Source organism: Scomber japonicus, chromosome 9, assembly GCF_027409825.1.
Source record: "Scomber japonicus isolate fScoJap1 chromosome 9, fScoJap1.pri, whole genome shotgun sequence".
NCBI classification, from domain to species: Eukaryota; Metazoa; Chordata; class Actinopteri; order Scombriformes; family Scombridae; genus Scomber; species Scomber japonicus.
In genome coordinates this window covers 52,501-77,500 of record NC_070586.1, presented here as the reverse complement: position 1 = coordinate 77,500, position 25,000 = coordinate 52,501, and the positions used below count along the sequence as shown (strand labels likewise).

At 42.9% G+C, this 25,000-nt stretch overlaps 3 protein-coding genes across 3 annotated transcripts in view; all 3 read left to right on the top strand.

The window, feature by feature from the left end:
- Positions 1 to 7,486, top strand: part of fnbp1a (formin binding protein 1a) — a 57,943-nt gene extending 50,457 nt beyond the window's left edge. Inside the window, 2 exon segments of the mRNA XM_053325868.1 lie at positions 1,377 to 1,529; positions 7,458 to 7,486. Of these exon segments, the coding sequence (XP_053181843.1) occupies positions 1,377 to 1,529; positions 7,458 to 7,486 (182 nt within the window).
- Positions 7,487 to 13,743: 6,257 nt separating this feature from the next.
- Positions 13,744 to 20,399, top strand: pierce1 (piercer of microtubule wall 1). The gene is made up of 3 exons (XM_053324737.1): positions 13,744 to 13,838; positions 17,535 to 17,613; positions 20,202 to 20,399. The coding sequence occupies exons 1-3, from the start codon at positions 13,744 to 13,746 to the stop codon at positions 20,397 to 20,399; spliced, it is 372 nt and encodes a 123-aa protein (XP_053180712.1).
- Positions 20,400 to 23,579: 3,180 nt separating this feature from the next.
- LOC128364537 (noelin-like) overlaps positions 23,580 to 25,000 on the top strand; it is a 9,747-nt gene continuing 8,326 nt past the window's right edge. The window contains exon 1 of the mRNA XM_053325085.1: positions 23,580 to 23,648. Within this exon, the coding sequence (XP_053181060.1) occupies positions 23,580 to 23,648 (69 nt within the window). The remainder of the gene's footprint in view (positions 23,649 to 25,000) is intronic.

Below are 25,000 nucleotides of genomic sequence, written 5' to 3'. Positions count from 1 at the left end.
TCCCTCTGTCCCATCTGTCCCATCGGCCCATCTGTCCCACCGGTCACTCTGTCCCATCTGTCCCACCGGCCCATCTGTCCCACCAGTCCCCCTGTCCCCTCTGTCCCATCGGCCCCTCTGTCCCATCGGCCCCTCCGTCCCATCGGCCCCCCTGTCCCCTCTGTCCCACCGGCCCCTCCGTCCCATCGGCCCCCCTGTCCCATCTGTCCCATCGGCCCCCCTGTCCCATCGGCCCCTCTGTCCCACCGGTCCTTCTGTCCCATCAGTCCCATCGGCCCCCCTGTCCCCTCTGTCCCATCGGCCCCTCCGTCCCATCGGCCCCCCTGTCCCCTCTGTCCCATCGGCCCCCCTGTCCCCTCTGTCCCATCGGCCCCCCTGTCCCCTCTGTCCCATCGGCCCCTCTGTCCCATCGGCCCCCCGTCCCCTCTGTCCCATCGGCCCCCCTGTCCCATCTGTCCCATCGGCCCCCCTGTCCCATCGGTCCCATCGGCCCCCCTGTCCCACCGGTCCTTCTGTCCCACCGGCCCCTCCGTCCCATCGGCCCCCCTGTCCCATCTGTCCCATCGGCCCCCCTGTCCCATCGGCCCCTCTGTCCCATCGGCCCCTCTGTCCCACCGGTCCTTCTGTCCCATCGGCCCCTCTGTCCCATCGGCCCCTCTGTCCCACCGGTCCTTCTGTCCCATCGGCCCCTCTGTCCCATCGGCCCCCCTGTCCCATCGGCCCCTCTGTCCCACCGGTCCTTCTGTCCCATCGGCCCCCCTGTCCCATCGGCCCCTCTGTCCCATCGGCCCCTCTGTCCCATCGGTCCACCGATCCTTTGTCCCACCGGTCCCTCGGTCCCATTGGTGCTTCTGTCTCACCAGGCGGTCCACCGGTCCCTCTGTCCCATCGATCCGTCTGTCCCACCGGTCCCATCGGTCCATCTGTCCCACCGGTCCCATCGGTACTTCTGTCCCACCTGTCCCTCTGTCCCATCGATCCGTCTGTCCCCTCTGTCCCATCGGCCCCCCTGTCCCACCCGTCCCATCGGTCCTTCTGTCCCACCCGTCCAGACTGTTCTGTAGGTTCTGGTTTAAACGGGTTCTAAAGGTTCCCCTCTGTCCCACCTGTCCCTCTGTCCCATCGATCCGTCTGTCCCCTCTGTCCCATCGGCCCCCCTGTCCCATCTGTCCCATTGGTACTTCTGTCCCACCTGTCCCACCCGTCCCATCGGTCCTTCTGTCCCACCCACCCGTCCAGACTGTTCTGTAGGTTCTGGTTTAAACGGGTTCTAAAGGTTCCCCTCTGTCCCATCGGTCCCTCTGTCCTACTGGTCCAGACTGTTCTGTAGGTTCTGGTTTAAACGGGTTCTAAAGGTTCCCCTCTGTCCCCTGCAGGTCAGAATGAAGGAACCCTGTCCCTGGTGGAAGGAGAACTACTTTCTGTGGTGGAAGAAGACAAAGGAGACGGCTGGACCCGAGTCCGGAGGAACCTGCAGGAGGAAGGATACGTTCCCACGTCCTACATCAAAGTGTTCCTGGAGAACCAAGGTTCCATGACATACATCTGACCTCTGACCTCTGAACTTAACCAGCGGCTGAATGTCTCTTTGGTTGCCATGGTTACCACACACACAGCTGAATCATGTGACTTACCCCCACAGCTGTATCATGTGACTGCCCCCCCACAGCTGTATCATGTGACTGCCCCCCACAGCTGAATCATATGACTTCCCCCCCACAGCTGTATCATGTGACTGCCCCCCCACAGCTGTATCATGTGACTGCCCCCCCACAGCTGTATCATGTGACTTCCCCCCCACAGCTGTATCATGTGACTTCCCCCTCACAGCTGTATCATGTGACTGCCCCCCACAGCTGTATCATGTGACTGCCCCCCACAGCTGTATCATGTGACTGCCCCCCCACAGCTGTATCATGTGACTGCCCCCCACAGCTGTATCATGTGACTGCCCCCCACAGCTGTATCATGTGACTGCCCCCCACAGCTGTATCATGTGACTGCCCCCCCTCACAGCTGTATCATGTGACTGCCCCCCCTCACAGCGGTTGACCGGTCGATTGTCACTCTGATTTCTGATTTGAATCCTCCAGATGATTCACTGATTCATTGATTCATTGATTCATTGATTCATTGATTAGGGTTAGGGGTTGATTAGGACTGATTAGGACTGATTAGGACTGATTAGGACTGATAGGACTGATCAGGATTGATTAGGACTGATTAGGACTAATTAGGACTGATAGGACTGATCAGGACTGATTAGGACTGATAGGACTGATTAGGACTGATCAGGGTTGATTAGGACTGATCAGGACTAATTAGGACTGATCAGGACTGATAGGACTGATTAGGACTGATAGGACTGATAGGACTGACCAGGACTAATTAGGACTGATCAGGACTGATAGGACTGATTAGGACTGATAGGACTGATAGGACTGACCAGGACTAATTAGGACTGATCAGGACTGATAGGACTGATAGGACTGATAGGACTGATTAGGACTGATAGGACTGATAGGACTGACCAGGACTAATTAGGACTGATCAGGACTGATAGGACTGATAGGACTGATAGGACTGATTAGGACTGATCAGGACTGATAGGACTGATAGGACTGATTAGGACTGATTAGGACTGATCAGGACTGACCAGGATTGATTAGGACTGATCAGGACTGACCAGGATTGATTAGGACTGATCAGGACCGATTAGGACTGATTAGGACTGATCAGGACTGATAGGACTGATAGGACTGATTAGGACTGATCAGTACTGATTAGGACTGATTAGGACTGATCAGGACTGACCAGGATTGATTAGGACTGATTAGGACTGATAGGACTGATCAGGACTGATCAGGACTGATAGGACTGATCAGGGTTGATTAGGACTGATTAGGACTGATCAGGACTGATCAGGACTGATAGGACTGATTAGGACTGATAGGACTGATCAGGGTTGATTAGGACTGATTAGGACTGATCAGGACTGATTAGGACTGATAGGACTGATCAGGACTGATTAGGACTGATTAGGACTGATCAGGGTTGATTAGGACTGATTAGGACTGATTAGGACTGATCAGGACTGATTAGGACTGATTAGGACTGATCAGGACTGATTAGGACTGATTAGGACTGATAGGACTGATTAGGACTGATTAGGACTGATCAGGACTGATTAGGACTGATAGGACTGACAGGACTGATTAGGACTGATTAGGACTGATCAGGACTGATTAGGACTGATCAGGACTGATTAGGACTGATTAGGACTGATCAGGACTGATTAGGACTGATCAGGACTGATTAGGACTGATAGGACTGATCAGGGTTGATTAGGACTGATCAGGACTGATCAGGACTGATTAGGACTGATTAGGACTGATCAGGACTGATTAGGGTTGATTAGGACTGATAGGACTGATCAGGACTGATTAGGACTGATAGGACTGATTAGGACTGATTAGGACTGATTAGGACTGATCAGGACTGATTAGGACTGATCAGGACTGATTAGGACTGATTAGGACTGATCAGGACTGATTAGGACTGATAGGACTGATCAGGACTGATAGGACTGATAGGACTGATCAGGACTGATAGGACTGATAGGACTGATTAGGACTGATAGGACTGATTAGGACTGATTAGGACTGATAGGACTGATAGGACTGATTAGGACTGATTAGGACTGATCAGGACTGACCAGGATTGATTAGGACTGATTAGGACTGATTAGGACTGATAAGGACTGATTAGGACTGATTAGGACTGATAAGGACTGATTAGGACTGATTAGGACTGATCAGGACTGACCAGGATTGATTAGGACTGATTAGGACTGATCAGGACTGACCAGGATTGATTAGGACTGATTAGGACTGATTAGGACTGATAAGGACTGATTAGGACTGATTAGGACTGATAAGGACTGATTAGGACTGATTAGGACTGATAGGACTGATAGGACTGATAGGACTGATTAGGACTGATCAGGACTGACCAGGATTGATTAGGACTGACCAGGATTGATTAGGACTGATTAGGACTGATTAGGACTGATAGGACTGATTAGGACTGATAGGACTGATTAGGACTGATAGGACTGATAGGACTGATCAGGGTTGATTAGGACTGATAGGACTGATCAGGACTGATCAGGACTGATCAGGACTGATAGGATTGATTAGGACTGATAGGACTGATTAGGACTGATCAGGGTTGATTAGGACTGATTAGGACTGATTAGGACTGATAGGACTAATTAGGACTGATAGGACTAATTAGGACTGATTAGGACTGATTAGGACTGATTAGGACTGATCAGGACTGATTAGGACTGATAGGACTAATTAGGACTGATAGGACTAATTAGGACTGATTAGGACTGATTAGGACTGATTAGGACTGATCAGGACTGATCAGGACTGATTAGGACTGATAGGACTGATCAGGACTGATCAGGACTGATAGGACTGATTAGGACTGATTAGGACTGATTAGGACTGATTAGGACTGATCAGGAGTGATTAGGACTGATCAGGAGTGATTAGGACTGATCAGGACTGATCAGGACTGATGGGACTGATTAGGACTGATCAGGACTGATTAGGACTGATAGGACTGATCAGGACTGATTAGGACTGATAGGACTGATCAGGACTGATTAGGACTGATAGGACTGATTAGGACTGATAGGACTGATCAGGACTGATTAGGACTGATAGGACTGATCAGGACTGATCAGGACTGATTAGGACTGATTAGGACTGATTAGGACTGATAGGACTGATCAGGACTGATTAGGACTGATAGGACTGATTAGGACTGATAGGACTGATCAGGAGTGATTAGGACTGATCAGGACTGATCAGGACTGATGGGACTGATTAGGACTGATCAGGACTGATTAGGACTGATAGGACTGATCAGGACTGATTAGGACTGATAGGACTGATCAGGACTGATTAGGACTGATAGGACTGATCAGGACTGATTAGGACTGATAGGACTGATTAGGACTGATAGGACTGATCAGGACTGATCAGGACTGATAGGACTGATTAGGACTGATCAGGACTAATTAGGACTGATTAGGACTGATTAGGACTGATAGGACTGATCAGGGTTGATTAGGACTGATAGGACTGATAGGACTGATTAGGACTGATTAGGACTGATTAGGACTGATTAGGACTGATCAGGAGTGATTAGGACTGATCAGGACTGATTAGGACTGATTTAGGGTATCGATCTCATTTGATGAAATATTTAATGGAAGTGTAACATGAGATAGTTTGACCTTTGAACCTTGAACTTGAGCTCTAGAAGACTCTTTATTACAGATGTGATTTAATTAGTCTGAGAGAGCTTCATGTTAGAGATCAATATCTGATCTGATGTTAGAGATCAATATCTGATCTGATGTTAGAGATCAATATCTGATCTGATTCATCGTCAGCTGAACTTCAGCTACAAACTCTTGACCTTTGAATGTTTCAGTCAAGCTGTCGTTTATCTGCACAAACTCATTATTATCATTATTATTATTATTATTATTATTATTATTATTGTTATTATTATTATTATTATCATTATTATTATTGTTATTATTATTATTATTATTATTATTATTATTATTATTATTATTATCATTATTATTATTATTATTATTATTATTATTGTTATTATTATTATTATTATTATTATCATTATTATTATTATTATTATTATCATTATTATTATTATTATTATCAAACACTGAAACACTGCTGCTGCTATTATTCATAATAATAATTAGTATTAGCATTATTAGCATTATTAGCATTATTGAGTCCTGTTTGTTTTAAAGTCTGACTTTACCTCATCTGTACATATGAGACAATGTTCCTCGTGTTCCTCGTGTCCCTCATGTTCCTCGTGTTCCTCATGTTCCTCATGTTCCTCGTGTTCCTCGTGTTCCTCATGTTCCTCATGTTCCTCGTGTTCCTCGTGTTCCTCGTGTTCCTCATGTTCCTCGTGTTCCTCGTGTTCCTCATGTTCCTCATGTTCCTCGTGTTCCTCACTAGAACTGAAGAACTGTAGCTGCTTTCTGTTTTTATGGTTCAGGATTCTTGTATTTAGGTATTTAAACAAAATAAAAATAAAGACCTTTTTATGATTTGTGGTCATTTTGACTTAGTTGGTAACGTAACCCTAAAATAGTTTGGGTGGGGGTCTCAGCATACTAACCCTAACCCTAAAATAGTTTGGGTGGGGGTCTCAGCATACTAACCCTAACATAGTTTGGGTGGGGTCTCAGCATACTAACCCTAACATAGTTTGGGTGGGGGTCTCAGCATACTAACCCTAACATAGTTTGGGTGGGGGTCTCAGCATACTAACCCTAACCCTAAAATAGTTTGGGTGGGGGTCTCAGCATACTAACCCTAACATAGTTTGGGTGGGGGTCTCAGCATACTAACCCTAACATAGTTTGGGTGGGGGTCTCAGCATACTAACCCTAACATAGTTTGGATTGGTTTCTCAGCATACTAACCCTAACATAGTTTGGGTGGGGGTCTCAGCATACTAACCCTAACATAGTTTGGGTGGGGGTCTCAGCATACTAACCCTAACATAGTTTGGGTGGGGGTCTCAGCATACTAACCCTAACCCTAAAATAGTTTGGGTGGGGGTCTCAGCATACTAACCCTAACCCTAAAATAGTTTGGATTGGTTTCTCAGCATACTAACCCTAACATAGTTTGGGTGGGGGTCTCAGCATACTAACCCTAAAATAGTTTGGGTGGGGGTCTCAGCATACTAACCCTAACATAGTTTGGGTGGGGGTCTCAGCATACTAACCCTAAAATAGTTTGGGTGGGTTCTCAGCATACTAACCCTAACATAGTTTGGGTGGGGTTCTCAGCATACTAACCCTAACCCTAACATAGTTTGGGTGGGGTTCTCAGCATACTAACCCTAACATAGTTTGGGTGGGGTCTCAGCATACTAACCCTAACATAGTTTGGATTGGGTTCTCAGCATACTAACCCTAACATAGTTTGGGTGGGGGTCTCAGCATACTGACCCTAACCCTAACATAGTTTGGGTGGGGGTCTCAGCATACTAACCCTAACATAGTTTGGGTGGGGGTCTCAGCATACTAACCCTAACATAGTTTGGGTGGGGGTCTCAGCGTACTAACCCTAACATAGTTTGGGTGGGGGTCTCAGCATACTAACCCTAACATAGTTTGGGTGGGGTCTCAGCATACTAACCCTAACATAGTTTGGGTGGGGGTCTCAGCATACTGACCCTAACCCTAACATAGTTTGGGTGGGGGTCTCAGCATACTAACCCTAACATAGTTTGGGTGGGGGTCTCAGCATACTAACCCTAACATAGTTTGGGTGGGGGTCTCCTGTCTAACCCTCTCTCTCTGTCTGCATGTGTCTATCTTGTAGGCTTTGTGCAGAGTAGTCGGCTAGTCTAGCACAGTAATCGGCCCAGTGAGGACGGCTCCCCCCCCCCACCCAGGAAGTGATGTAACGGAAAATACTCAGAGGAAGCCGGTAAAAGCTTTTCATTGGACCAATCAGCTGAGAGGATGGAGGAACCAATCAGAGATCAACAGATGATCCAGTTCAGACCTGATTGATGAGCTTTGAGTGATCAGAAGCAGTTACCATGGTTACCATGGTTACCATAGTTACCATGGTTACCATAGCCACTGTCTCCATGGTTACCACCTTGATTAATACATGCTCTATATTAATATTCTGAGCACCCCCCCCCCCCCCCCGACATGGTCCCTCCCCCCACATGGCATGGTGCCCCCCACATGGTCGCTCCCCCCCTTCCCCCACATGGTGCCCCCCCCCTTCCCCCACATGCCCCCCCCCCTTCCCCCACATGGTGCCCCCCACATGGTCCCTCCCCCACTTGGTGCCCCCTCCCCCCACATGGTGCCCCCCCCCCAATTGGTTCAGCCTTTAGGTGCTACTGGTCCGGCTGAGTTTAAACCTGCTCCTCATTATTTACAATACGACCAACTTTCGAGGCATCATTGATTATTGATTACCCCCCCCCCCGCCCCCAACAACCCTAACCCCCCCACCCCCCCCAACCCTAACCCCCCCACCCCCCCATCACATCGTGTCGTTGAGTTCGGTCCAGAAGCAGCAACATGAGACAGTTTGTTAAAGTTCAGTTTATTATTGATTTCAGCTCATCAATCAGTCTGTTGCTCATATCATCTATAATATATGATTATTGATTATTGATCTGTCCCCTAACCCTCATCAGTCACTATTAAAGGCTGATTATTGATCTGTCCCCTAACCCTCATCAGTCACTATTAAAGGCTGATTATTGATTATTGATCTGTCCCCTAACCCTCATCAGTCACTATTAAAGGCTGATTATTGATCTGTCCCCTAACCCTCATCAGTCACTATTAAAGGCTGATTATTGATTATTGATCTGTCCCCTAACACTCATCAGTCACTATTAAAGGCTGATTATTGATCTGTCCCCTAACCCTCATCAGTCACTATTAAAGGCTGATTATTGATTATTGATCTGAGTCTTTTCTGTCTGTGTTAGATACAGAACTCACCAGTGATGCTGAAACTGTAACCTGATGAATTCATTTCTGTAATCATTTAGTTTTTATGTCGCATGTTTGAGCCCAAAATGAATTTATCTTGTTTTATTTTTAGGAGACAAACTGGTCTGTGATCAGCTGTTTGATATTATGAGAAAAACCTTTCAAATCAATGTATGTAAAAAATGTAACAGTGTGTTGGCCAATGAGAGCGGTCAACGGTCCCGCCTCACTGTGTGACATCACACTGTGACGTCACACTGTGACGTCACTGCTGTCGCTGTGAATGAAACGTTTAAACAGTTTAAACTGATGTAGACTGTAAATATTGACTGTAGCTGCACAGGTGTAGCCCTGTCCCCTGCACACCTGCTGACATTAGCCCCGCCCCCTGCACACCTGTTGACATTAGCCCCGCCCCCTGCACACCTGCTGACATTAGCCCCGCCCCTGCATACCTGCTGACAGTAGCCCCGTCCCTGCACACCTGCTGACATTAGCCCCGCCCCTGCACACCTGCTGACAGTAGCCCCGCCCCTGCATACCTGCTGACAGTAGCCCCGTCCCTGCACACCTGCTGACATTAGCCCCGCCCCTGCACACCTGCTGACATTAGCTCCGCCCCCTGCATACCTGCTGACATTAGCCCCGCCCCCTGCACATATGTGATTGGTTGGCTGTGAAATGTGAATTCTTTTTTATTTGAAATTCTAACATTTAAAAAGTTATTTATTGATTTTTTTTATTGAGATGTGAGACTGCCAATCAAGCTCTTTTCAACTTCCTGTATGTTTAAACTTTCAAAATAAAATGAACTCTGAATTGAAGCGTGTCAGCAGTGGTGTAACAGTGCTGACCTCTGACCTCATCATGGAGTCCAGCATTTATTTTATGAATGTGTTTAAGTCACGGAGACGTGCACAGGTACATGCATGCGTACGTGCACGGGTTAGGGTGGTACCCGAACCCTAACAGCCGCAAACTGTTGAACGTTTAATAAAGTTTGAATGAAACAGTTTAATTTATTCATGTGGTGCGGAAGAAATCATTCATTATGGGAGAACCATAAACATTGAAATATGTTCACATATGGATTGAAAACGTGCACACACACATTGACAATGTGCACGTAGCCATTGAAAACGTGCACACATTGAAAACGTGCACACATTGAAAACGTGCACACATTGACATACTTGCACATACATTGACATGATGTGCAGACACGCACTGAAAATTTCCACACTCTACCACCTTCTGACACAGCTGGATATAGGCTACTTGTGTGTGTGTGTGTGTGTGTGTGTGTGTGTGTGTGTGTGTGCCTGTAAAATGTCAGTGCGTCCGGAAGTTGTTTCAATGTAACCGGAAGGGTTAGTGTTAGGGTTAGGGTAGCCCTAACCCTAACACTAACACTAACTCATGTCGATGGGAATTCCCAAATGACGTCATGCGTGAGATTAAGGTCTCCATGAAGGAACGTATCATTAAACCGTCTCTGCTTTACATTACTTTGGAAAATGTATTGTTTGGACAGGAAGCTCTACTCTCACTTCTCTTTGATTAATGTGCTTACTATTTTAACCAAATTTTGTATTCACAGATCCAAATTCAGCTGCTTATATGGGACAAGAAATGGGCATTATGCTCAAAACATAAGAAAGCTAGAACCGTATAATAGCCTACGTCACAAACAAACTAATCCGAGAGAAAACTGAGATCGCAGTTTAGTTGTATGGAAACGTAATTTTAAGAGACATGGTTGGTTATTGGGATGTAGCCATCTGATAATGTGGCACATATTTATCAACTCTATAAGGGACAGGTGTATATCCTAAAGACCCGACGGCACAAAGTTAGGATTACAGCTTCCTTGGAAACTAATCACTAATACTGTCCCACACACTAAGCTACATGATTTTCTGTTTATCAAAAGTCGGCAACTTACCACAACTCATTAGGTCCCTACATGGTAGATTCTACGACGGATGGCTCGAGAACAACGAAAGCATCGTCCGATTGAGTCTATTTCTTGCAGAATTTGGCGGACCCTCCAACGCTGAATACGTATTCCTCTGGAGCGAAGACTGCCTGAGTTTCGCCGGCATTCGGTGTGTTGGCTAAAATTTGCCCAACGATTGACATCAAATGTTGATCTGACAGTGGTGTGTAATCCTGTGATGGGATACCAAGAGGGTTCGCCGATCGATCCCAAACAGTGAAGCGATTCCTTGCCAATTCAATCCTAAATCCAAGCGATGGTTAATCTGATCGGCTGTCAGGTCATACCTCAGACGACCAGGAGCGCCACTTCCAGTTGTTGGCGGAGTGACAACGTCTCCTTGTTGTGTCTGACTTTGAGGTTGCTGTAGAATAAGAATTAGTGGGCCGTGTAATGACTCTAAAAGAGTGGTACAGTCTCCTGACTCGGGGCTAACCCTAACCCTAACCCACACTAACCCTAACCCACACTAACCCTAACCCATACTAACCCTAACCCACTAACCCTAACCCACACTAACCCTAACCCATACTAACCCTAACCCATACTAACCCTAACCCATACTAACCCATACTAACCCATACCAACCCTAACCCATACCAACCCTAACCCATACTAACCCACACTAACCCTCAGCAATACTAACCCTAACCCACACTAACCCTAACCCAAACTAACCCATACTAACCCTAACCCATACTAACCCACACTAACCCTAACCCATACTAACCCTAACCCATACTAACCCTCACTAACCCTAACCCATACTAACCCATACTAACCCTAACCCATACTAACCCTAACCCATACTAACACTAACCTGTACTAACCCTAACCCATACTAACCCTCACCCATACTAAACCATACTAACCCTAACCCATACTAACCCTAACCCATACTAACCCACACTAACCCTAACCCATACTAACCCTAACCCATACTAACCCTCACTAACCCTAACCCATACTAACCCATACTAACCCTAACCCATACTAACCCTAACCCATACTAACACTAACCTGTACTAACCCTAACCCACACTAACCCTAACCCATACTAACCCTCACCCATACTAAACCATACTAACCCTAACCCATACTAACCCTAACCCATACTAACCCACACTAACCCTAACCCATACTAACCCACACTAACCCTAACCCATACTAACCCTCACTAACCCTAACCCATACTAACCCTAACCCATACTAACCCTAACCCATACTAACCCTAACCCACACTAACCCTAACCCATACTAACCCTAACCCACACTAACCCTAACCCATACTAACCCTAACCCACACTAACCCTAACCCATACTAACCCTAACCCATACTAACCCGTACTAACACTAACCCATACTAACCCTAACCCACACTAACCCTAACCCACACTAACCCTAACCCATACTAACCCTAACCCACACTAACCCTAACCCATACTAACCCGTACTAACACTAACCCATACTAACCCTAACCCACACTAACCCTAACCCACACTAACCCTAACCCATACTAACCCTAACCCATACTAACCCGTACTAACACTAACCCATACTAACCCTAACCCACACTAACCCACACTAACCCTAACCCACACTAACCCTAACCCATACTAACCCTAACCCATACTAACCCATACTAACCCTCACTAACCCTAACCCACACTAACCCTAACCCATACTAACCCTAACCCACACTAACCTGTACTAACCCTAACCCACACTAACCCGTACTAACCCTAACCCATACTAACCCATACTAACCCACACTAACCCTAACCCACACTAACCCGTACTAACCCTAACCCATACTAACCCACACTAACCCTAACCCATACTAACCCTAACCCATACTAACCCACACTAACCCATACTAACCCTAACCCATACTAACACTAAACCACACTAACCCATACTAACCCACACTAACCCATACTAACCCATACTAACCCATACTAACCCTAACCCATACTAACCCTAACCCATACTAACCCTAACCCACACTAACCCTAACCCATACTAACCCTAACCCATACTAACCCTAACCCACACTAACCCTAACCCATACTAACCCTAACCCATACTAACCCGTACTAACACTAACCCATACTAACCCTAACCCATACTAACCCTAACCCATACTAACCCATACTAACCCTAACCCATACTAACCCTAACCCACACTAACCCTAACCCATACTAACCCTAACCCACACTAACCCGTACTAACCCTAACCCACACTAACCCGTACTAACCCTAACCCATACTAACCCATACTAACCCTAACCCATACTAACCCTAACCCATACTAACCCATACTAACCCTAACCCATACTAACCCTAACCCACACTAACCCTAACCCATACTAACCCTAACCCACACTAACCCTCACTAACCCTAACCCATACTAACCCTAACCCATACTAACCCACACTAACCCTCACTAACCCTAACCCACACTAACCCGTACTAACCCTAACCCATACTAACCCTCACATACTCAAGCAATAACAAAAATGAGGTGAAACTTTTGGTTCCAGCTGATCAGAATCAGAATGAGTTTGTTCATCACCATGGCAACAGGTAAATAAAAGGGTTAGAGCTTCTGCTTCCAAATAAAAACACCTTCCAATCACACACATACACACACACACTCAAACACACACACACACACAGTCACACACACACACACACACTCACACACACTCAAACACACACACACACTCAAACACACACACACACTCACACACACACTCAAACACACACTCATTCACACGCACACGCACACTCACACTCATTCACACACACACTCACACACTCACACATACACACTCATTCACACACACAAACACACACTCACACACACACACACTCACACATACACACTCATTCACAAACACACACTCACACACACTCACACACACACACTCATTCACAAACACACACTCACACACACTCACACACACACACTCACACATATACACTCATTCAAACACACACACACACAGTGGAGGAACCAGTGGGCTGAGTGAGGTCATGCGTCTCCATGGTAACCGTTGTGTTGTAGTAACAGTGCTGCTTTGATCATCTCCATGGTAACCGTTGTGTTGTAGTAACAGTGCTGCTTTGATCAGTGATGGAGGAGCAGAGGATTCAGACGTGTGACGTTTACAGGACGGACCCTAACTTACCGCCGAGGTTCAACAAGCCCTACTGTTTCCATGGTTACAGGTACGGTAAACTACAGCTGGTACTACTACAGTACTGTCATGTTAGAGTACTTGATAGTACTGCTGATACTACTACAGTACTGTCATGTTAGAGTACTTGATAGTACTGCTGATACTACTACAGTACTGTCATGTTAGAGTACTTGATAGTACTGCTGATACTAATACAGTACTGTCATGTTAGAGTACTTGATAGTACTGCTGATACTACTACAGTACTATCATGTTAGAGTACTTGATAGTACTGCTGATACTACTACAGTACTGTCATGTTAGAGTACTTGATAGTACTGCTGATACTACTACAGTACTATCATGTTAGAGTACTTGATAGTACTGCTGATACTACTACAGTACTGTCATGTTAGAGTACTTGATAGTACTTTACTGATACTAATACAGTACTGTCATGTTAGAGTACTTGATAGTACTGCTGATACTACTACAGTACTATCATGTTAGAGTACTTGATAGTACTGCTGATACTACTACAGTACTGTCATGTTAGAGTACTTGATAGTACTGCTGATACTACTACAGTACTGTCATGTTAGAGTACTTGATAGTACTTTACTGATACTAATACAGTACTGTCATGTTAGAGTACTTGATAGTACTGCTGATACTAATACAGTACTGTCATGTTAGAGTACTTGATAGTACTGCTGATACTACTACAGTACTGCCATGTTAGAGTACTTGATAGTACTGCTGATACTAATACAGTACTGTCATGTTAGAGTACTTGATAGTACTGCTGATACTAATACAGTACTGTCATGTTATAGTACTTGATAGTACTGCTGATACTAATACAGTACTGTCATGTTAGAGTACTTGGTTTAGAGTACTTGATAGTACTGCTGATACTAATACAGTACTGTCATGTTATAGTACTTGATAGTACTGCTGATACTACTACAGTACTGTCATGTTAGAGTACTTGGTTTAGAGTACTTGATAGTACTGCTGATACTAATACAGTACTGTCATGTTAGAGTACTTGATAGTACTGCTGATACTAATACAGTACTGTCATGTTAGAGTACTTGATAGTACTGCTGATACTAATACAGTACTGTCATGTTAGAGTACTTGATAGTACTGCTGATACTAATACAGTACTGTCATGTTATAGTACTTGATAGTACTGCTGATACTACTACAGTACTGTCATGTTAGAGTACTTGGTTTAGAGTACTTGATAGTACTGCTGATACTAATACAGTACTGCCATGTTAGAGTACTTGATAGTACTGCTGATACTAATACAGTACTGCCATGTTAGAGTACTTGATAGTACTGCTGATACTACTACAGTACTGTCATGTTAGAGTACTTTACGTGATAGTACTGCTGATACTACTACAGTACTGTCATGTTAGAGTACTTGATAGTACTGCTGATACTACTACAGTACTATCATGTTAGAGTACTTGATAGTACTGCTGATACTAATACAGTACTGCCATGTTAGAGTACTTGATAGTACTGCTGATACTACTACAGTACTGTCATGTTAGAGTACTTGATAGTACTGCTGATACTAATACAGTACTGCCATGTTAGAGTACTTTATAGTACTGCTGATACTAATACAGTACTATCATGTTAGAGTACTTGATAGTACTGCTGATACTAATACAGTACTATCATGTTAGAGTACTTGATAGTACTGCTGATACTAATAGAGTACTATCATGTTAGAGTACTTGATAGTACTGCTGATACTAATACAGTACTGTCATGTTATAGTACTTGATAGTACTGCTGATACTAATACAGTACTATCATGTTAGAGTACTTGATAGTACTGCTGATACTAATACAGTACTGCCATGTTAGAGTACTTGATAGTACTTTACTGATACTAATACAGTACTGTCATGTTAGAGTACTTGATAGTACTGCTGATACTACTACAGTACTGTCATGTTAGAGTACTTGATAGTACTGCTGATACTAATACAGTACTGTCATGTTAGAGTACTTGGTTTAGAGTACTTGATAGTACTGCTGATACTAATACAGTACTGTCATGTTATAGTACTTGATAGTACTGCTGATACTACTACAGTACTGTCATGTTAGAGTACTTGGTTTAGAGTACTTGATAGTACTGCTGATACTAATACAGTACTGTCATGTTAGAGTACTTGATAGTACTGCTGATACTAATACAGTACTGTCATGTTAGAGTACTTGATAGTACTGCTGATACTAATACAGTACTGTCATGTTAGAGTACTTGATAGTACTGCTGATACTAATACAGTACTGTCATGTTATAGTACTTGATAGTACTGCTGATACTACTACAGTACTGTCATGTTAGAGTACTTGGTTTAGAGTACTTGATAGTACTGCTGATACTAATACAGTACTGCCATGTTAGAGTACTTGATAGTACTGCTGATACTAATACAGTACTGCCATGTTAGAGTACTTGATAGTACTGCTGATACTACTACAGTACTGTCATGTTAGAGTACTTTACGTGATAGTACTGCTGATACTACTACAGTACTGTCATGTTAGAGTACTTGATAGTACTGCTGATACTACTACAGTACTATCATGTTAGAGTACTTGATAGTACTGCTGATACTAATACAGTACTGCCATGTTAGAGTACTTGATAGTACTGCTGATACTACTACAGTACTGTCATGTTAGAGTACTTGATAGTACTGCTGATACTAATACAGTACTGCCATGTTAGAGTACTTTATAGTACTGCTGATACTAATACAGTACTATCATGTTAGAGTACTTGATAGTACTGCTGATACTAATACAGTACTATCATGTTAGAGTACTTGATAGTACTGCTGATACTAATAGAGTACTATCATGTTAGAGTACTTGATAGTACTGCTGATACTAATACAGTACTGTCATGTTATAGTACTTGATAGTACTGCTGATACTAATACAGTACTATCATGTTAGAGTACTTGATAGTACTGCTGATACTAATACAGTACTGCCATGTTAGAGTACTTGATAGTACTTTACTGATACTAATACAGTACTGTCATGTTAGAGTACTTGATAGTACTGCTGATACTACTACAGTACTGTCATGTTAGAGTACTTGATAGTACTGCTGATACTAATACAGTACTATCATGTTAGAGTACTTGATAGTACTGCTGATACTACTACAGTACTGTCATGTTAGAGTACTTGATAGTACAGCTGATACTACTACAGTACTGTCATGTTAGAGTACTTGATAGTACTGCTGATACTACTACAGTACTGTCATGTTAGAGTACTTGATAGTACTTTACTGATACTAATACAGTACTGTCATGTTAGAGTACTTGATAGTACAGCTGATACTACTACAGTACTGTCATGTTAGAGTACTTGATAGTACTGCTGATACTAATACAGTACTGTCATGTTAGAGTACTTGATAGTACTGCTGATACTACTACAGTACTGTCATGTTAGAGTACTTGATAGTACTGCTGATACTAATACAGTACTGTCATGTTAGAGTACTTGATAGTACTGCTGATACTACTACAGTACTATCATGTTAGAGTACTTGATAGTACTGCTGATACTACTACAGTACTGTCATGTTAGAGTACTTGATAGTACTGCTGATACTAATACAGTACTGTCATGTTAGAGTACTTGATAGTACTTTACTGATACTAATACAGTTGCTGCTGTGTTTCAGTCAGAAGATCAGTAACCCGCTGTATCGAACATCCAATCAGACGTACGGCAGCAGGAGACCCACCGTACACGAGATGCCGGTAACTAACTAACCAAGAAACTAACTAACCATGAAACTAACTAACCATGAAACTAACTAACCAAGAAACTAACTAACCATGAAACTAACTAACCATGAAACTAACTAACCAAGAAACTAACTAACCATGAAACTAACTAACCATGAAACTAACTAACTAACCAAGAAACTAACTAACTAACCATGAAACTCACTGACTAACCATGAAACTAACTAACTAACCAAGAAACTAACTAACTAACCAAGAAACTAACTAACCAAGAAACTAACTAACTAACCATGAAACTAACTAACCAAGAAACTAACTAACTAACCAAGAAACTAACTAACCAAGAAACTAACTAACTAACCAAGAAACTAACTAACCAAGAAACTAAGTAACTAACCAAGAAACTAACTAACTAACCATGAAACTAACTAACTAACCAAGAAACTAACTAACCAAGAAACTAACTAACTAACCATGAAACTAACTAACTAACTAACTAACTAACCATGAAACCAACTAACTAACTAACCAAGAAACTAACTAACTAACCATGAAACTAACTAACTAACCATGAAACTAACTAACCAAGAAACTAACTAACTAACAAACCAAGAAACTAACTAACCAAGAAACTAACTAACTAACCAAGAAACTAACTAACTAACCAAGAAACTAACTAACCAAGAAACTAACTAACTAACTAACTAACCAAGAAACTAACTAACAAACCAAGAAACTAACTAACTAACCAAGAAACTAACTAACCAAGAAACTAACAAACCAAGAAACTAACTAACTAACCAAGAAACTAACTAACCAAGAAACTAACTAACTAACCAAGAAACTAACTAACTAACCAAGAAACTAACTAACCAAGGAACTAACTAACTAACCAAGAAACTAACTAACCAAGAAACTAACTAACCAAGAAACTAACTAACTAACCAAGAAACTAACTAACCAAGAACCTAACTAACCAAGAAACTAACTAACCAAGAAACTAACTAACTAACCAAGAAACTAACTAACTAACCAAGAAACTAACTAACTAGCCAAGAAACTAACTAACCAAGAAACTAACTAACCAAGAAACTAACTAACTAACCAAGAAACTAACTAACTAGCCAAGAAACTAACTAACCAAGAAACTCACTAACCAAGAAACTAACTAACCACTGACTAAGTAACATATATAAACTACGTATATCCATGTAGTGATAATATAAACTACGTATATCCATGTAGTGATAATATAAACTATGTATATCCATGTAGTGATTATATAAACTATTTATATCCATGTAGTGATTATATAAACTATGTATATCCATGTAGTGATAATATAAACTACGTATATCCATGTAGTGATAATATAAACTACGTATATCCATGTAGTGATATTATAGGCTACGTATATCCATGTAGTGATATTATAGGCTATGTATATCCATGTAGTGATATTATAGGCTATGTATATCCATGTAGTGATAATATAAACTACGTATATCCATGTAGTGATAATATAAACTACATATATCCATTTAGTGATAATATAAACTACGTATATCCATGTAGTGATATTATAGGCTATGTATATCCATGTAGTGATATTATAGGCTATGTATATCCATGTAGTGATAATATAAACTACGTATATCCATGTAGTGATAATATAAACTACGTATATCCATGTAGTGATATTATAGGCTATTTATATCCATGTAGTGATAATATAGGCTATGTATATCCATGTAGTGATATTATGTAGTGATTATATAAACTATGTATATCCATGTAGTGATTATATAAACTATGTATATCCATGTAGTGATAATATAAACTACGTATATCCATGTAGTGATAATATAAACTACGTATATCCATGTAGTGATTATATAAACTATTTATATCCATGTAGTGATAATATAGGCTATGTATATCCATGTAGTGATATTATGTAGTGATTATATAAACTATGTATATCCATGTAGTGATATTATAGGCTATGTATATCCATGTAGTGATAATATAGGCTATGTATTTCCATGTAGTGATTATATAAACTATGTATATCCATGTAGGGATAATATAAACTACGTATATCCATGTAGTGATTATATAAACTATGTATATCCATGTAGTGATATTATAGGCTATGTATATCCATGTAGTGATATTATAGGCTATGTATATCCATGTAGTGATTATATAAACTATTTATATCCATGTAGTGATTATATAAACTATGTATATCCATGTAGGGATAATATAAACTACGTATATCCATGTAGTGATTATATAAACTATGTATATCCATGTAGTGATATTATAGGCTATGTATATCCATGTAGTGATATTATAGGCTATGTATATCCATGTAGTGATATTATAGGCTATGTATATCCATGTAGTGATAATATAGGCTATGTATTTCCATGTAGTGATATTATAGGCTATGTATTTCCATGTAGTGATAATATAGGCTACGTATATCCATGTAGTGATATTATAGGCTATGTATTTCCATGTAGTGATATTATAGGCTATGTATATTAAGCTATTGCTCAGGTATGTTCATTTCTGAATTGTTACTGTTTCAGACGCAGTTTAAAGGGACAACCCGTCAGTTTTCGGAGGCGATGCTGCAGAGTGGGATGTATCGTGATCACGGCTTCAACACGTCTGTAGAGAGGAGTCGAGTGATGGCTGCCACGGCAACACTGAGCAACAGAGTCAACCTTCATCATTATTATCACTATGGCAACCAAAGCAACAACCATGATGGAAACAACAACTAAAGAATCAACAACAAATTACATTTTACACCAGAAAAGTTTGTTGAAAAGAATGTAAGAAAATAAAAGTGATGAATTTGATTTGAGTTACAGAAGTTTATCAGTTTGATAAATGTTAAATATTACATGTTACATGTTAGGGTTAAAACATGTCCCATAATGTTCATCTATTCCATTCAATTCAATTTTATTTATACAGCACCAAATCAGAACAGCAGTTATTTAAAGGCGCTTTAGGTTTAGACTCTAGTCTGTAGGTGGGCAGCCATCTGCCTCGGCCGGCTGGGTTGAGATGGAGAGAGAGAATAACAGTAACAATGAGTGTGATTTATATTAATAATAGAAGAAGGAATGAGTGTCAGGAAGATGTTGGGTTAGCGTTATGAGAAAGAAGCCACGTCAGTAACATGCAATAACATGTGAACAGATGGAGAGAGGAGCTCAGTGCATCATGGGAAGTCCCCTGGCAGTCTATAGCAGCATAAACCAGGACCTGGTCCAAGAAAATCCTGGCCGGGGTTTTAAATTCTATTCTTGATTTCACAGGAAGCCAATGCAGCTAAAATGGAGTAATATGATCTCTCTTTCTAGTTTTCCCTCTAACCACCACTAACCTAACATCACTAACCTAACATCACTAACCTAACATCACTAACCTAACATCACTAATCTAACATCACTAATCTAACATCACTAACATCACTAACCTGACATCACTAATCTAACATCACTAACCTAACATCACTAATCTAACATCACTAATCTAACATCACTAATCTAACATCACTAACATCACTAACCTAACATCACTAACCTAACATCACTAACCTAACATCACTAATCTAACATCACTAATCTAACATCACTAACATCACTAATCTAACATCACTAATCTAACATCACTAATCTAACATCACTAACCTAACATCACTAACCTAACATCACTAATCTAACATCACTAACCTAACATCACTAACCTAACATCACTAACATCACTAACCTAACATCACTAACATCACTAATCTAACATCACTAATCTAACATCACTAATCTAACATCACTAACATCACTAACATCACTAACCTGACATCACTAATCTAACATCACTAATCTAACATCACTAACCTAACATCACTAATCTAACATCACTAACATCACTAACCTAACATCACTAATCTAACATCACTAATCTAACATCACTAACATCACTAACATCACTAATCTAACATCACTAATCTAACATCACTAACATCACTAACATCACTAATCTAACATCACTAACCTAACATCACTAACATCACTAACATCACTAATCTAACATCACTAATCTAACATCACTAACCTAACATCACTAATCCGCCTGTCGATCTCACGCTCCATCTTTCCCTCACTGTGAACAAGACCCCGAGGTACTTGAACTCCTCCACTTGGGGCAGGATCTCATCCCCGACCCGGAGAGTGCACTCCACCCTTTTCCGGTTGAGGACCATGGCCTCGGATTTGGAGGTGCTGATTCTCATCCCGGCCACTTCACGCAACCGGACCCCCTCCACACCCTGGCTGCACCTAGAAATCCTGTCCATAAAGATTATGAACAGGATCGGTGACAAAGGGCAGCCCTGGTGGAGTCCAACCCTCACTGGAAACAAGTCCGACTTATTACCGGCGATGCGGACCAAGCTCTGACACCGGTCATACAGGGAACGGACGGCCCGTATCAGGGGGTCCGGTACCCCATACTCCCGGAGAACCCCCCACAGGACTCCCTGAGGGACACGGTCGAATGCCTTCTCCAAGTCCACAAAACACATGTGGACTGGTTGGGCCCCATGCACCCTCAAGGATCCTGCAGAGGGTGTAGAGCTGGTCCACAGTTCCACGACCTGGACGAAAACCACACTGCTCCTCCTGAATCTGAGGTTCGACTATCCGACGGACCCTCCTCTCCAGCACCCCTGAATAGACCTTACCAGGGAGGCTGAGGAGTGTGATTCCCCTATAGTTGGAACACACCCTCCGGTCCCCCTTCTTAAAAAGAGGGACCACCACCCCAGTCTGCCAATCCAGAGGCACTGCCCCCGATGTCCACGCGATGCTGCAGAGTCGTGTCAACCATGACAGCCCCACAACATCCAGGGCCTTGAGGAACTCGGGGCGGATCTCATCCACCCCCGGGGCCCTCCCACCGAGGAGCTTTTTAACCACCTCAGCGACCTCCACCCCAGAGATAGGAGAGCCCACACCCGAGTCCCCCGGCCCTGCTTCCTTACCAGAAGGCGTGTCGGTGGGATTGAGGAGGTCTTCGAAGTATTCCTTCCACAGATCCACAACGTCCCGAGTCGAGGTCAGCAGCGCACCGTCCCCACCGTACACAGTGTTGACGGCGCACTGCTTCCCCCTCCTGAGACGCCGGATGGTGGTCCAGAATCTCTTCGAAGCCGTCTGGAAGTCGTTTTCCATGGCCTCTAAGGTCCTATAGGACTCCTTCTTCACCTTGACGGCATCCCTCACCGCCGGCGTCCACCAGAGGATTCGGGGGAACAAATCTGTGCGTACGAGCGGTTCTTGCATCTGGCCCATTGTATTAAAAATGCTTCTCATATATATAAAAACCTATGAACACATTCACCGCCCCATATCAGAATATACAAAGACAAAAATATTCAAGTTTTATTAAATGTTGTTATAATCAATAATCATAAATATTACATGTAAACGTTGTAAGACCAGAGGAGCCGACATTTTCCTGCCTGAGGCCAAATGGTTTCCTGCAGCGCACACACACACACACACACGCACACACAGCACCATGGACAGCTCCTCCTGCTGCTGCCACAGATCTGTTCACCAGCCAAGCTGTGACATCATCATCACACACACACACACACACACACACACACACAGACACACACACACACACACACACACACACACACTGAGCTGAAGGATTTATTTCCACTCGGCTGATTTTTGGTGCTGCATCACAGAAGAAGAAAAGGGAGAAGAGGGAGGAGAGAGGAAGAAGAGGGGGGGAGGAGAGAGGAAGAAGAGGGGGGGGGGGAGAGAGGAAGAAGAGGGAGGGAGGAGAGAGGAAGAAGAGGGAGGGAGGAGAGAGGAAGAGCAGAGAGATGAGCAGGCAGATTAACGGATGAAGAGAGGAAGAAGAAGATAAAGGAAAAGAAGATGGAGTCAGAGGAGAACCTGCTGCACACGTTCCTGCTGCTGCTGCTGCTGGGATCACACATCACCGTGGTAACACTCTTTATTCTATTATGGTCTATTATAACCACACAACGCCGTGGTAACGCTCTTTATTCTATTATGGTCTATTATAACCACACATCGCCGTGGTAACGCTCTTTCTTCTATTATGGTCTATTATAACCACACATCGCCGTGGTAACGCTCTTTCTTCTATTATGGTCTATTATAACCACACATCGCCGTGGTAACGCTCTTTATTCTATTATGGTCTATTATAACCACACATCGCCGTGGTAACGCTCTTTCTTCTATAATGGTCTATTATAACCACACATCGCCGTGGTAACGCTCTTTATTCTATTATGGTCTATTATAACCACACATCGCCGTGGTAACGCTCTTTATTCTATTATGGTCTATTATAACCACACATCGCCGTGGTAACGCTCTTTCTTCTATTATGGTCTATTATAACCACACATCGCCGTGGTAACAGCTCAACACGCTGTTTCCTGTTGGAAATCTGACCCTTAAAACATTTTGTGTTCTGATGTTTATTTATATGTAAATATTTTAATGAATAGTAATAGAATATTTATATATCTATATTAAAATACTATGTATATATATGTACATATATATATATGTATATATAATAATACATAATTATTATATATAAATATAAAATATAAAAATAATGCCTGCTCTAAAACTTATTTGGAGAACACCGGAGTCTTCATCGTCCTCGGCTGTGAAGCCTCAGAGATTATGAACTTTGACCTTTGACCTCGTAACTCAAACCATCAACTGACAGGGTCAGGGTTGACCCTAACCCTGAACCTAACCCTGGTTGGTAGCAGAACCTGGATCAGGGCAGGTTGGTAGCAGAACCTGGATCAGGGCAGGTTGGTAGCAGAACCTGGATCAGTGCAGGTTGGTAGCAGAACCTGGATCAGTGCAGGTTGGTAGAGGAACCTGGATCAGTGCAGGTTGGTAGCAGAACCTGGATCAGTGCAGGTTGGTAACAGAACCTGGATCAGTGCAGGTTGGTAGAGGAACCTGGATCAGTGCAGGTTGGTAGAGGAACCTGGATCAGTGCATGTTGGTAGAGGAACCTGGATCAGTGCATGTTGGTAACAGAACCTGGATCAGTGCAGGTTGGTAGAGGAATCTGGATCAGTGCAGGTTGGTAGAGGAACCTGGATCAGTGCAGGTTGGTAGCAGAACCTGGATCAGTGCAGGTTGGTAGAGGAACCTGGATCAGTGCAGGTTGGTAGAGGAACCTGGATCAGTGCAGGTTGGTAACAGAACCTGGATCAGTGCAGGTTGGTAGCAGAACCTGGATCAGTGCAGGTTGGTAACAGAACCTGGATCAGTGCAGGTTGGTAGCAGAACCTGGA

Coding starts and splice junctions, on each gene's coding strand:
- pierce1 (XM_053324737.1), top strand. CDS start 13,744: ATGGAGGAGCAGAGGATTCAGACGTGTGACGTTTACAGGACGGACCCT. Junction 13,839..17,534: donor TACTGTTTCCATGGTTACAG/GTACGGTAAACT, acceptor GCTGTGTTTCAG/TCAGAAGATCAGTAACCCGC. Junction 17,614..20,201: donor CCACCGTACACGAGATGCCG/GTAACTAACTAA, acceptor TTACTGTTTCAG/ACGCAGTTTAAAGGGACAAC.